The sequence below is a fragment of the Bombus pyrosoma genome, linkage group LG9 (assembly GCF_014825855.1).
Source record: "Bombus pyrosoma isolate SC7728 linkage group LG9, ASM1482585v1, whole genome shotgun sequence".
Classification (NCBI taxonomy): domain Eukaryota; kingdom Metazoa; phylum Arthropoda; class Insecta; order Hymenoptera; family Apidae; genus Bombus; species Bombus pyrosoma.
Window position 1 is genome coordinate 4,083,137 of NC_057778.1, and position 16,558 is coordinate 4,099,694.

General features: G+C 34.3%; 1 protein-coding gene across 6 annotated transcripts in view; it reads left to right on the forward strand.

Annotated features, from left to right (window-relative positions):
* The window catches only part of LOC122571143 (neurotrimin-like), a 295,840-nt gene that overhangs the window by 221,716 nt on the left and 57,566 nt on the right, over positions 1–16,558 (forward strand). For 5 of the 6 annotated variants that reach the window (XM_043734518.1, XM_043734517.1, XM_043734520.1 and 2 more), the window contains exon 2: positions 6,527–6,619. The exons of the other annotated variant lie outside the window; for it this stretch is intronic. In XM_043734518.1, the coding sequence (XP_043590453.1) occupies positions 6,527–6,619 (93 nt within the window). The remainder of the gene's footprint in view (positions 1–6,526; positions 6,620–16,558) is intronic. 6 annotated transcript variants of the gene reach the window in all.

Consider the following 16,558-nt stretch of genomic DNA (forward strand, 5'->3'; position numbering starts at 1 on the left):
ATTTTACTCTAAACACCGGGCAATAAGCCGTAAAGTAAATTTCACGGCACTGAATAGATTGGACGGTCCGCGTAAGCCAGCCAATCCCTGCACATGATGTACATATCCGGGACCGATGAAAAGCCAGAAGCTGTTTCCCGATTGCGTATAACATCAGTCACAGCCGAGATTGCTCCATTAATCGTTGCCTAGCCAGCCGTGATATTATCGTTTCATGATGAGACCACGTCCTAAATAAACGCCAACACGATAGAATAAGCCTGATCGGACGTGGGTGGAAAGCTTGGTGTCTACTCGAGCAACGTGAAAACGGGCCAGAAATGAGAAGATGACGATGACGATGAGAAAGGAAGGCAATAAGCTACGTAGAAGAAAATCTTCTAAAATTGAATATTCACAGTTTGAAGCTACGTTAAGCTATGCTATGCCAAGTTTAAAGATATTTCCTCCAGTATATATATACACAGAAACGTCTTCACTAAAAGCTAAGTTAATAGCATAGCTAAACTAATAGCAGTGTTGTGCTAGAAAAGCGGTTGGGTATGCGGGGTAAGTGACTTTTAATTTGTGGAACGTATCGTCTTTCATACAGTAAGCTTTGCAAACTAAAAGTTAAAATATCTGCTATACTAATGGTACCTTTCGATATAAAGACGTCGGTAATTTTTTATAGGGAATACTGAGCTGCATCTATCATTGTATTAAAAAATATGTGATTCTATCTAAAAAAGTGAAGTTGATCTTCACATGACGTTTACGCGTCCACTGACAGAAAAACCAATAACATTAACACACGCACCCTTTGAAATCACTCAACTTTTATCTGAATCATTATCCTATATAATTAATAGTATCGAATATATTCAAACTTAAATCCTTAGCCGATCCACCCTGTATATGTATGAAAGCAAATATTTTTAAACTCAGCGTAGCACGGCTTATCTTAGCTTTTCGATGGATCTTCAGCTTAGCTCAAAGAAATATATCTAGCAATCGTTTCGAGGCGTGGCAATACAACACATAAATCAACACAAAGAATGACACGTTCTTTAGTCAGCTAAGATATTATCGTTCCGTGATAAGACCAAGTCCTAAATAAACGCCTGATATGTGGGTGGAAAACTTGGCGCACGCTTGGATCACGGGAAAACAGGATAGAAAATGAGAAAGAAGAAGGGTAGAGGAAGAAATATAGTTCGTACTCGAATTCCAACAATGAAAGCTTTCTTAAGAGTATGGCTCCTGGAGAATACCAGCACGACTCACTGTGACCAATAGAATTCAGTTACCCAAGTTCGGGCGTAGCTGCGAAATTTGAAAGCGGTGTGCACAAAGGAGCCTTGAAAAATACGGCCACCGGCGTGCTTACACCGTGGTGAACGCGAACATCATTGTTTCGTTCTCCGTTCTTCTCATCGCGCCGTTTCTCGAATTTCTCGAATTTCAATGGAACCTTTGACGAACAACCCTGCTCGCTTTCCAGGGGATTCTAACCGGCTCCGAGAGAATACCGATCTGCGAATTCGTTAACTTATCATCGGGAAACCGTCGCTCGTTGATTATTTACGAGAGAAAGAAAGAGAAGGAGGGAAATGGAGAAAGAGAGAGAAAAGGAGGGAGGGGAGAAACGAGAGAGAGGAAACTTCGAATAACTTCCGATCTCTATGGTGCAAGTCCGTAAATTGAATTTTTGGTGTACCGTCCCCAGCAGCGAGGTAAAATCACTCGAAGGTTTCCTAGAATCGCGGATTATTCGCGACAGTAACTATTTCCTAAGAAGTATTTGGTCTGAAGACGCTGGCAATTTAATGGTATTATGAATAGTTATAGTTTTGAGGTATGAAATGGAATTTGTTTAGCAAGGTTTAATTGTTTAAACTGTCAGTTCTAGTTTAATAATTACTTTAGTTTCTTGTTCGAGAGTTTCATTCTGGGATATGTATTGTAGTACGCTGGAATACTGAATTCCACAGTTATTCTTGTTTTACATATTTTTAAGAGATTTAGGGGCTTTTTATCGTTTCTGCTTTCTGTTTACTGTCTGGGACGAAAACAGTTATCCCGTGGTAGATCTAAAATAATTATTCGACGTTGGTTATGTTGACGAAATTATTTCTTTCGACCATTTAAACTCTATTTTTATTTCCCTTCGTGGCTCGGTTATCTATTTTAATGCAGTGTTAATAAGTTTAGGTATGGTATCACAGAGTTGGTATTAATTAGTATCGTTTTCTATTTCATCGTGACTTCTAACGTCATCTTTACATTCTAGCAACTAGAAGTTTTGTGAATAGTATTGATATAAAATGATGAAATCAATATCGAGAAATATATTCTGTTTGTCATCTCACGAACACGAGAGTATTTATGGAAAGACTCGATACCCACGTTTTCTTTAAAGTCGTAAAGAGCACATTAGAATTGTACAAATTGTGTGATCTTTTGATAGCGGCATATTGGGGAACGTTTTCCCGGCACAAACAATTGTTTTCAACTTCCATTGAAGAGTTCCTGGTCTATGTTTGCGAAACCCGTGTTCGTGGTTAATCCGAACAGAGCTCAATCCATAAAAACGTACCTGGTACGTCATGCATCCATTGTGTGGAATTTGCAAGCGAACTTTCGAAATTGTACATACGAGTATCGATATACACGAGTTTGACAAGTGAAATGTATTGACAACGTATCAACTTCCGCTCGGAAATGTAATAGCGAAGTACCGCCATTCGTAGAGACGAATTTGGGAAAATAGTTTTTTCTTTCTTTTTTACTTTCACGGTGTTCCGTTTAGTTTTTCACTATCTTTGCTTTGTCGCGTGTAACATGGTTGATTGAAATAATTAAATAATGTTAAATGTACCACGAGACAAAATAAGATACATTTTTAAATATTTTCAATTCTGACGCATGAAACTACTTTTATTAAAACTACACGTTTATTATGGAAATTAAATAGGAAATGAATTTTGCCAATATTATTAATCGACAACGTATCAAATTCTGAAACTGCTCTTTTGCAGTAAATAAGAAACGTAATTGTATTCTTCCTCCGTAATTTTCATATAAGATAGAATTCTTTTTTGATGAAGATAAGCTATTCTAACTATATAATACCATACACAGATTTAACTCATAGTTTCACTCTAACATATAGAACTAAATATAACATAAATTATGTTTCAAGTTTCATCTGAATAATTTCTTTAATGAACACTGTACACAATGAAAATTTACGAAAAGTACAAACTGTTATAGTAACTCAGGAAGCTGTTGAATACGTAAAAATAATATACATTTTTTCGTCGTTAATACTTCAAGATAATGGATTCCTGAGACAAAGATGAGAGATAACGCAGGACAGTAAAGTTTGCTAATTGGCAACACCTGAATGCAAGTGATTATGGGGAAAGTTTTTCCATTGTGTACTTATAATCTTGTCCTTATTGATTTAAATACAGCTTCGTAAAATACGAATTGCTCTTTAAAGTCCGACTTTCTTCGGAGCAATATGAACTTTATCTTCTCGAATTTCGAGCGAAGAAAACTTCTTCGCAGCTTCAAAGTTTACATTACGCTCGTACCCTTTGTTTCCCGAGCTTTCATTTTTAGCTATTAGCAATTTGCGTTGCCGGTGAAATTATTGACGTACCGTGATATACCGAGTTTCGAATGAAACATTCGTTTTTAAATAACTTACAATTCTATCGGTGAATGGAAAGATCGAACAGTTATCAAGAATGCATTTCCCCGAACTGCGAAATAAACTCCAAAGTGGAATAATAAGAAATCGATGATCGCTTTGATGTTTGTAATCTTTACAAGTATAGGAACTCCGTTCAGTTAAAAATCGATTCAAATAAAATTGTCAACTTGTTTGTTATTTACTTAAATTACTTGTTAATTATTTAAAATACATGAAATGAGCAAAAAGTGTATTTTTTCTTTTTTTTTTTTATTACGAAATCATTTATTTCTGAAAGAGTACATCTTCTCACAGTTTGTCGAAATTAAATGTTTTGTAAGCTTGTTCCACACGCAGCAGAAATAATAAAATAATTTTACGTTTGACCACATTTGATCAGGTTTAGAAAGAAATTAATTGAATTAACAGATACTTGTATCAATAGAACCCTGTAGGAAATTGCCATAATTAAAGAGAAAAATGCTTGTTATTATATCCTGAAATTGTTTTAATTTTGTAAGATGCAACGTTAAAGAATTTTTCGATTTGACGTTTCGCTGAATTTGAGAAAATTAACTTCAGCTGTTCGTGACAGCAAAGAATAAATAAAATCTTTGACCAAATGGAATTGGGAAAATGGAACTTTGTTATTTCGAATTTTACGCAAAACGACTCCATTTACAAAGAAAGAATATATACACATGCAGATGTACTACGTCAGACGTTCCCTAAAACAATGGAGTTTTTGTACACAGAAATTTGTCAAACAACACACAGTTTAGAAATTCATCAAGCGTGCGAGTTAGATATACACTTTGTCTATAATAAATTTATTTCCTACAGGTACCTAATGAAATCTTTATCATGTCTCATAAACAACTATGTTAATTATTATTTCTACAACATCCCTTGGATTCTTTCTGAATTTTACAGTTATTACAAACTTTGGAACCTTTATAAAAAAAAAGATTTTATTTATTTAAATACTATAAAGGTATTAATAATGATATTTTATTCTAATAAATACACTAATCCTTAAACACTATCATAGCTCAAAAAAAAATATCTGTTTTAAAATAGTCAAGTAATAAAATCAAATAAGACTGGGATAGGATGTTTTATTATTATTCAATAAAAAATGATACATAGTACAATTATTGTTTCCCGCGATTACAAGTAATATTACGATGATAATGTGGAAGGAAAAATTCACACGGTTTGAAATTTCACCCTACGATAGCCTATAAGAGCCAAAGTATGTAGGTACACGTACCAATTATTATAGAGCGATTTATTAAGTCATTACAAAATGATCAAGTATCTTGCTCTTATAAAGGAATATTATTTGAAGCATTACATGAACTCTACACTGCAAAAAATATCACGCGACGTGGTTAACGCGATACTTTAATAAACCTTTCGCGTGTGAAGTAATAAAGATATCAGAAGGAAGATAACCGAGAAATGTATGTATATAGATGAGTTTGAGCAAGTTCAATTGCGTGTTGCAAGTACATCGTTATCTCTACTGAAAAAATGATACCGCAAGAAGTTAGTTGTTGCTGTGCCATGCAATACTCCTATTTACCAGTTTTTCCTATTTTCGCGGAGAAAAGAGCTACAGTCTGTCTAAGTTACGAGAATTGCTGCATGCAGTTGTCCTCGCGGAATATCGTTAAACTTTCGACCGTAGGTTGTCACAATTTCCAACTTTAAATTATCATTTTAACGCCTCGAATATCCGGCGAAAGGAAGCACAGCGAAACCACTTTTGGTTGGATTTTAATAACCATAGTTTTTGTGTAGGATAATTCGCGAAAATAAAACATGAGATTATTATGATAAAGATAAATGCAACTAAAAGGGAAAATTTACAAAAGAGGAAGTTCGTTTGTTAACATAAATGTCAATTATTAATCGTAATCGGCGACTAACTGTAACTTTGATGTTTTACTTTGACTTTTCATCACATCTGCACATGTTCTATCATCTACCATTACTTCTTTGTTCATATAATTCGCAGTTGAAACTGTTGCAAATTTATAATATAAAAGTAAATGCCGGAATCGTAAGTTTTATTAAAGATATTATTAGTAAAGTAGACTTGTTAATAATTTTCATATTCTGTATAATTTTTCGAAAGATACTATAGTCACTATCTAAAATCATAGTTTACCAATTACAGTTCAATTAAAAGCGTAGTTATTACAATAATTAGGAATTGATATCTAATATGTTCTATTAATAGTAAACAGCACAATCTTCATTAATATAATTAAATCTAATTATTGTAACACAGTTTACACAGCTTCGCTCAGTACGTCAGCCTTTTGCTATAATTGTTCATCCACTTTCAAAACCACACTTAACATACCATAGTACTCGTTCATTAGCATTGGGGAATGCCAGGGGTGGCATAGACCTAATTTAACGTTCCTATAATAGTTTCGCTGACCAAGAGTAACTGCGTGTAACATTACATAGCTTAATCAGTTATTTTAACGAACCATAGACTCGACAGATTATTATTACTTATTTGCTTCGTTGATAGTCTGAAATGATTATTATGACTATTGTAATTGTGGTATTCGTAAATTGTTGATTCATGGTTCTGAGCTTTCATTGAAAATATTGGTCTCCTTCATTAGAGACTCTTCATCGAGATAAGGATTCATTTAAATCGTCAAAGAAATTTCGATTGAAAATCTTCGGCAGAGATAAGGAAAATGAGAGAAAGCTTCGACCCATCGGAAACATTCCTTTATCCTCGAGAGCACCTAATTTACCGTTATGATTAATCGTGATCCGATCTTTAACGTTCCTGTTCCATTGTGCCTTTTTCAGGACGGCAATCGAGGAATCTGGAAATATTGGGGCAAATATCGGGTCACCATCACGGCACGCAGTATGCATCGATATCGGACAATTACAAGAACAGTGAGTAATTATTGGAAAATTGTTCGATAACTCATAAATATTCAGAAGAAAATTAGATAGGATAATTCAAACGTTTCTATTATTTCGAAGGAAGCTTCTACTGTTAGAAGCAACAAATCAGATATATTTAGAATTATCAAACCTTTTCTTTTTATTTTTACAATTACTGGAAACAGAGTGTTTTTGATAATCCTAGTGTTTTTCTTATGTCGAGACAGAAACGCAGTAAATGACAAAAAAAGTAGTCGAAATTTTCATTTAAGAGATCATTTCCTCAAACTGGAATCATTCACCTAACTCCAATATTTCGAATACATTAGAAGTCGAGCAAAATCGCAGCGACAGTCTTTAAAAACTCAATATTCCTGTTTAAACAAGCAACAAACGTACATGATTTTAGGAGAATGGAAAACAGAGTTTTCGAGTATAGAATTGAAGCTGGCAGTGGTCATTCAGCGCTGACTATAATCCAGCTTGAAATCAGTAGCCGAGAGCCGCGAAATCTCGTGGGATTAGCGTGATAGAGATCGCGTTCTCTCTGTCCGTTTCTCTAATTTTCCATCTCTGTTTCTAGTCGGATGTTGAAAATCAGCCGCTGAGCTTGGTGAACGTTCGCGAGGACGCTAACATTATTGTTGTTGCTGTTGTTCTTTCTGTTAAAAGCCGAAATAAAGTAGGAAACTGCCGTGTTTTCGCATTGCGTTAACGACCACGTTGCTACACGAGACTAGTCCCAGTGAAATGGACCGTTTCACATGGTATTTTTTTGCCTCGCGAATCTCGATTGTAAAATAACATTTCCCGTGTTAGTTCTTTCCTATCCACGACTTCGGTCTTCCCTCCGCTACCGAATTACCTATGTAGTTTGCAAGAGTTTTCGTTTCCCGTGTTTCGGGACGACTGTTTCTAATTGCTTTGCTAGACGCAATCACGGTGAAAAGTGCCGTTTGATGACCGAGGTTTCGAGGCTCTAGCCAGTGAAATTTGAACGAAGAAGATTAAAATGATTATTGGCATACTAGTTGTTAAGATTTGGGACAAAATTGTCGCGTGAAATACGCTTTCTGTGTATTCTTGCGAGACGAGGAAAGCAACTTGTAAGCATTTGGAATGTTTGAAAATCTTGCAAACGCTCGATTGCTTTAATTTTACTTTCGCTATTGTTATTATGTGACATAGAAAAGCATAATTGCGATACTAATACTATATAATAATACTAAGTCATGAAAACATATCGTAACAATAAGTAACTTTATAATTATGAAGCTAAAAGGATGTTAGCTTTGGAATATGATATACCTGCTCAATTCCGAAAGTTTCGATTTGCATTAATATAATTTCCACTTCGCCAATATACTGGATTAATTTCTCGGAAACATTCATCTAATTTAAACATCCTGCTTTTATATTTTTAAAAAGATCCATCCCTTTTTTTTGATAACTTCTCAAATTATTCTGAAGAATCTGCGAAGTTTTGAAATATAGTATTATATTACAATATTTGTGAATGTGATTTATATACTATAAACTATAAATAATCAATATACCTGGATATACACACGTAATAAGTACACAATGGAACCGATAAACAGTAATATTAAATTATTGCTGGTAATTGGAGATTCTAGCGTTACCTGTTGCTCGTCATCGAACTTTTTATGTAATTCTCTCCGTAAACAGTAATATCGTATTTCCTACATTTCGATACTAAACCCGATGTTCAATAAATTCAATCTTTAGTTATAAGTCCAGGTTATACAAACCTGGTAATTAAATTGACAATATAACTTTATACTCGCGTTAGAAAAATCGTAGCAATCCAAGCTCCTACGAGAAAATTCAATTTCCTAACGTTTTATAAATTGCTATCAATTATCGGTTCCCGTAATTTCATCGTTAATGCATTGACTCGAGTAATGTATTATCGAGTGTGCAAGCTTCATTATAAAGATTCGATTTATAACCAGTATTTTTTTTATGGCCAGACAAGATAGAAAACCTTAACGTGTTAGACTCGTGCAAATATTTGTGCGCATTGTGCAAAGAGCCGCGGGAATTACTCGAAATCCCAATATCCTGTAATATAGGTCAGAATTTATTGCGGTTAAATCCCGTAATCAAGGCCTATAATTTGCACGCACGCCGAAAATTTTAATTTACGCGTTGAGTTCGTTCCCGTTTTGTATGTATAAACTGCTTTCGCAGAATAATCGACAATTCCATTGCGTACGTATTCGCAATTTTCGTTATCGAAGGTATTCATTTGTAACATATTTCTCGATTTTTTTCATTAATTCGAACGTTTATTAAAGGCGGCTAAATTATGCCATCAGAAGCATATATCACAATTTTCAATTTATTTCAAATAATAAGATTACTATACATATGTATATTAATTGGAAAAACTAACAAACGAGCCTTTACGTTTTCTTTTTTCGGACAACTAAATTACCATCGTTCTGGACGACATTACTATTATTGTTGCTCGATCTCACCCTGCAGAAATTATAAACGAACTGAAAATTAACACGAGACTCGAATGCAGACGACATTATCAATCTGTTAAATTTACTGCTGAAAGAAAGAGAATAGAGAGGAATACCTTTGTGTCTCAGATATCGACGAACAAAAGAGCATGCAGGTAATTGCAAATATCCGAAAAATGTATCAATACCAGTGATATCGTAGGTAACGAATAACAAGGGTGGAAGAAGAATTTCTTTCGGCTTACACGTCACGAATGATATACTTTACCTTCGATATCAAGGATTGTCGTCGTGGTACGAGAGTATTTCATCCAATTTTTCTGCGATTATCGATGGACGACTACCACGAGAATGTTTACGACGGGATATTGAAATGAACGTTGCCTTTCATACCTTATCGGATATATCGCGATACGTCTGGAATTTTGATACGGTTGTGCAGCCTGCTGATTCGATAGCAGTCTGCTACAAAAACCGTGTAACTGATATTTTAAACAAAACTCTGTGATACGATCGGAGAAGTAGGAACATAGAGAATCCGAATTCTTGATTATTTGCCCCTTTGAAAGAGGAAGGAATCGTGATTGTGATAGAAGAAATTAGATTTTTATAGTTTTCTTTAATTGATTGCTTACGGTACTATAAACCATTGTAACGGGCTATCGAAGGTTCAATTAAAATCACTAGTAAAGTTTTAACATTTTCACAGGTGATCGATTACATTCAGTACAGTACATCATTGTAGATGCAAGTCGCTATAAATGAATACAGTGATTCTTTGTCATTAATCTTTTATACTTTATTAGCCCTGATCTCTGGTCACTGCTACATACATCGACATTTACAATATAAACATTGTTTCTTGTAATATTTTTATGTCTTGATAAAAACTGAAAGAGACAGAAAGAGTAAGAGTACTACATAAATTAATTTACAAATATTTATAATATTTCCTCTTCTTGAGAAAAAGGAGCCTTAAGTTCAAAAATTTTCAGTAGAAAACATGCTGATTGATCGTATTATAGAAGTTTCCGCAATAAATACAATTTTAGGTTTTTCAAATTTTAATATCTCTGTATTTTATGTTACCATTTGGCTGAATATTTCTACGAAAGCTAAGTCGGTGCAATTGCGAGCGCTAGTTTTAAAGAAATTTCGTCTATGTTTATCTAATTCCGCGTGACTTGTACCAACTTCATACTTTAAAATGATGAGGTAGAATACAGGAGACGGTATTCAGGAAAGGGAACAAGAAAGGTGATTTTCCTTCTCGACAATGCACGGCGTCCTGTCACAAAGGTTACAAAGGGAGCAATTTTTAATCTTGGTTAGGAAGTCTTGCCACACCCGACGTATTCTCTGGAGTTGACTTCAAATAATTTTTACTTATTCCGTCCTTTCCAACGTCACTTACATGTATAACACGTATTTTAGAACGTATTTTAAACTTTCACGTGGATATTTCGTAGACGAAATTTTTACTAAAATGCTTCAAGCTATCCTTTAGGAAGTAAAAATTAATATTAAAGTGTGATCTAGTGAGAGAATTTTATTACAATGCTGCATGAAGTAGCTCGAAGTGACTTTTGTGTTACATAATCTGTCACAAAGCATCGTTCGTTCCTCTTTCTCTTTCTTAAAAAAATGCAATTGGATTAAATCTATATAATTTACCCTATAATAATTCTGGAAATGATAGAAATATCGGGTCTTGCTTTCGTGATTGATAAACATAGAACAAAGTACGATATTGTTCAAATAATACCATGCATCACGGTAATAGGACAGTGAATGTGTTAAAAAAATATTTCCATTATAATTTTCATTGCAATTTTCCCTCTACCTGTACCATAATTCTTTCTTTCATTTCGTCCCTTATGCCAAGAATCCTATGTTCAAATACCAGCGGAAATATTCGGAAATGTCCCGGGGCCCGTCAGTAATCGTTACGAATTCGAAGAAAGAACCGCAGTTTGAAACAAACAGCGCCGTCAATCATAGTTCCCTACGAAGGCGTGCTCATTTTTCTTCGATTCCTTCTTCCTTTTCCCCGAGAAGAAAAGTTCCTCTGGTTCGCGCCGTTCCTCCACGCTCCATTATTCCGGCCGCATTTTCCTCCGTCCCTCTGCTGGTACGCGGCAAAGGGAACATCTTTCTTTCGTTCTTTCTATTTCCAGGTTTTTCCCGTCGTGAAGCAGCAACGACTAATCAACGGCATTGCTGCACGAGAAATCCCACGATATGACCAATTTCGTTGCTTGGGAGCGTAGAGGGGTTCATATATTCCGTGTTAAGCCGACATTTTCTACCCTCCTGCTTTTCTGATAATGGGCTCTGGCTTGATTCCGCTCTGAATTCCGCGGATACCATTGCTCTACTGCTAGTTACCCGCGACCTCGAACCTCTCACGATTGCCAACACCCCCCGTACGTTTAATGATTTTATTACGACCTCATGTTGTGGAATCCCTTCGCACGATCCGCTATATGATAATTGAATTGTTACGTCAGCTTCTTCCAACCTTATTCCTTAACACGTTGTGTTATTGAGACGTACACTGGCTTGTGAAGGTATTGGAGTACACGCCATAGAAAATTTTTATGAATATGCTACGTGGAAAATGTTGTGGAAATCTTTGTTTCAGGAGCAATATCTTTTTCTAAATTCAACATCTGGCATCGATAGTCTGGCAAATATCGTTTCTAGTTGAATACTAACCTTCGCCGATTTATGTATATAATATATATATATTATATGATATATCGAAATATTTATATAAATTTTATATATATTTTATATAGATTTTATATATATTTTATATAAATTTTTTATATATTTTATATGTATATAAATTTTAGTCTTCTTTCCTTTTTCTCCCTATGTAACATTTAACAAGTGGTTGCATACAAAGCAGAAAGTATTGATAGGTACTGCTCTCAAACGGCGGAAATTGAAACGCAGTTGTTTGCAAATTAGTATGTGTCGTGCTGGTAAGCAGTGAAAAATATTCATCACGAAGAACAAAGGATCTTGTTTCAGGCGGTGATAATAAAAGGTCAAATATTATAATTAAATTGCAAAAACGAAGGTTCGATTGCAGCGCATATTTTATGCGGTGTATTGATCGAACGCGTAACCCAGATTCCCAACGAGAAAGCGGAAACTTTTGTGGAATTGAATTTTCAAAAAAAAAATTACAATTAATCCACGTCAACGGCGCGGCGGAACTCAATTGTACGCTTGCTAGACTTTTAATTAGCACCACGAAAGTACTGAATAATAAAATTTTTGCGGCTCGTTTCCATCCTAATCAGGCGAATTACCTTTATTTTTCCAATAGATTAGCATAATTACGATCTAAACAAAATATCACGTAGCGGTGTTCACATTTCTAATTTGTGTGTGTTCTAATCTCTCTCAATGAAAGAATCTATCGCTCATTATCGTTTCTAAATTAGAAATTTTCATAATACTGACTTTGTATTATATTATTCTTTTGTTTCTAAATTAATCTTTGCAATACGTAGCTTGTATTATACTATTTCGAAAGAATATTCTTGATTGTACTCAATCAAGATTCTGATTACTTGGACAAGCATAAACTGTTTTTCAGGCGGCGCGCGTGACTATCGAAAAAATTCTAATTAACCCTTGTCAACATCACAACCCGATTATACATGTATCTGTTAATTAATAGTCAGCAGTGTTGCAGAGGGATGAATAATGCAATACTTACGACCCGTTAGCGTGTTAATCAACCAACCGTCTGCCGGATATGGTACCAACCGATATGGAAACATTACATGCTTAGATAAGCTTCGAAGTTGACATTATTTGATGAGTTATTCTCTACCCCAACTGTAACACGACCGTGAACCGGAGTCACATCTCGAATTGGAGTTCGAGGTTCAAGTCATGTGGTTACTTTAGACTTCAGAACGATTTATTAATTGTAAAATTTCATTTTTTTGGGGTCGAGTTATTGTTTCGTTAAACTAGAAGTAGTTAAAGTAACATTTCGTTATATAAAATTTTAAAGTTGGCAACGAAACAAAGTAATTCGTAAATTATTTAGTAACAGTCGATAATAAAAGAAACAAATGTACAATACGACAACACTGATTGCACAACAACATATTGCCTTTTTTTTAGAATCTGTAAACGAATGAAACGATAGTTCTTGCCGTAACTTATCACTTTCTGCCAAGATTCTTCTTGGACATAATAAGCTTGTAAACTATCTACAGAGTCAATTCAGTTCAAAAACGTCCTCCAACGTATAAATAGCATATATAAATCTATTTAATTCTTGCATGATTCTTTGTTGTTTTACATGATCCCAAGTAAACATTTGCTGCACATATTTGTTAAAAACAAATTTCAATATTTATACTAAATTTGCTTACTTTTTGCGAAAAGGAAATTTGAGATATTTGAACAGGTATTGAAATAAAAGTGATTTATGTTCGTACATAATACGACAAAACATTTTACTTCTGTTAACAAGCAGGAAAGAGAACTCAACAAATCTTTCTTTTATTTGTATATAGGCCGATGTATTTTTAGCCGCTTTAGAAAACATTGCGCGGCCAGAAGTGTGCATACCTGAAACGCGGCTGCTTTTGTTCCAACAAAAGCTTTTCAAGTACTTTCACGCCACTTGTAGCAGCAGAATGAACACCAAAACGTTTGACCATGCGCTCTGCTTGTAAAGGTAAAAACACCATCTTCACAATGGAACTGTGATATGTAGTTACCATTATACATATTCATTTAATAATATTATACATTTTTTAGTTAAACATTAATATATTTTTAACTAAAATATAACAAATACAGTTATTGGGATAAAAACGTAATATTCAGTATTTTTCTTCAATAATACGTTTCTTTTCATAAGTATTTTATCATTTATGCACTTTTTCCGTGACGTGAGAGTATTGTAATTGCAACTTCTATTTATAAATTAGTGTTTAAAGTACTATCTTAAGTTAATACCGTAAGAAGATAATATTATGAATCTACTATTTATTTGCTTAAGGAGGTCGTCCTTTCTTTTTTAAATTCTAGCATGTTCCAAACTTTTGAATGAAAATGTATACTATATCCTTCATAAATGATACAAAGATAAATATGAAGCTAATATCAGAAAATATTTTATTTGAATGAAATTCAAAATGGAGCACGATATTTTCCACGATCCTCTAATAGATAAAAATACAATCTCGCATTATTTAATTTGTTAAGCAACTAATGTTAGACAATTCCAATCACAATTACTGATAACCGATCAGTCATTAACAATTACTCTTGGAACTTGGACGAATCGATAGGTCACATCGAAAAACCAATATCCCTTCCAAAAATTGTGCCGCGGTTGTCGATAACCAATCGACGAATCGCGCGCTTCTGCATCGTCCGGAGTGGTTTACGTATTTCCGGGTGACAAAATAAATAAAATGGGAGCGCAAACAGCGCGCGATAAATCGGGCTCCAACTACGATTGATACTTTATAGACGTGTTGTGAATAGTTGTGAATATTCGCGCACCATTTCGAAACTCTCCATGTTAGCCGACAAATGAGTCATTCGGAAGCCATGTTCCTAGCGAAATGACGATGGCGAGTACAAACATCGGTTTTTCAAATTCATCCTGAAATTTGCGGCTACTTAAACCATCTCCTTGAGATAAATAAATTTATAAAAATTTCATTTGTTTTTTGAGATATTGACGTACGATCATGCGCCTACGGCGACTTACAAAAATGTTCAAACGCTTATTAAAGTTTCAAGACTTCGTTTATATTGGTCAAATGTGAGATCAGTTTGAGAATGTATATAAAAATTACAAAAAGTTTCTGCAAATATGTATTCATATATTTAACGAAAAATTAGTACACAGCGTGAATAGCCAACTTGAATATGCATATAACAAATATTAATCCGGCTGAAAATATTGAGGTTTATTAATTTGATGAGTAATTGGGTGTTTAAATACTTTGAGATCTCTGTGAAATATGCATTTGGTACCAAATATCTGGTAGTTTCTATATACATTGTCAGAGTTATTTTCAACTTCACTAATGCAATCACGATAGTCAAGTCTCATAACGATATTAACGAGATTTTACGATGTTTCGTGTACCACATGTAGTATATTCATAAAAGGTGTCTGTTAACGTTGATCCATTATACGTGCCATCGTACAGCGCAATCAAAGATGAAGGAAGTGCGTGATAAGGAGATAAGGGACAGAATTAGTCGAAGTGGCGGCGGAGACTGTGTTTGAATCTTCAAGTAACCAACACGATCGCGGTAAGTCGCGTTTCGGAGACGAAGTGGCTGGGCGTCGCCATGAATATGAATGAGCCTTTCAGGTGATATTCCAAAGCGCGAAATAAAATAATTTCCACCTTTGCGGGCGCACTTTCCCGTTTCACGTTTTTCCCAAAGCACGCGAGATTAACGGGACACGTAGGAATCCGAATGGAAATAGCTGGAGAGAGAGAAAGGATGTATCTGATGCCAAAATACGTTCTTTTTTTATTATTGAAAATTGTTGTTACTCGACAAACATCAATTGACGAATTCATAAAATATGGACAATCCATATTCATGTTTAATTTTGAAAGATCGGTAGTTCCATTTAATAAAGCAATAGCGTGATTTTTTTTAAAGTACATGGGAAAGATATTGTAGTGATAATTCAATGCGAAGGTAAATTATTCAATATTCTGCTTATTTTTGAATTAATTTCCACATCAGATAAGATGAAATATTACGTAACCAAATTGGCTGTTCTAAAATTCTATTGAAGCAGAATTAATCTCTTGACTTAACAATGTAGATTATTTATGTAGTAAACGTACGAGAAATGTATTTAATTAATTATGGTAAATGTCTCGTATAAGTATATATCATATGTGGTATCGCCTAAGTTTTTGGATATCGTTTGCATTTAGTACGTACTGCTCTTCGAAAATTGTTCAGATCAGCCTAAATTGAATTTGATCCGGGTTAGATTAGTTAGACAAGATTGGTAAGTTACGTCAGTTTGACATGGGTTGGGCTGGTTAGATAACTTTTGATCACTTATACCGGTAAAGTATATTGCATCTACTAAATGGTTTAAAACTGACTAGGTCAATTAACATACCTAGAGTTTAAATTACATTTTCATCTATGTATATTTTCATCTAGTTACATAGTTTACAAACATCTTGAAATTATCATTACATTAAATTAGTTATTAAACAAAATTAGTTCATCGATAAAACATGTAAAAGGTGAAGTAGCGCGCGAATTCAGCATTAACGGAAGAAATTTAGATCCTAATTCAACAATGGATTAGCATAATTTTAGTATTTAATGCTTCTTGCACGATGTACCGACGCTATTTATTATCTTGAAAAGAATAGAAATTTTATGCATTTTTATACTTGTAGTAACAAAG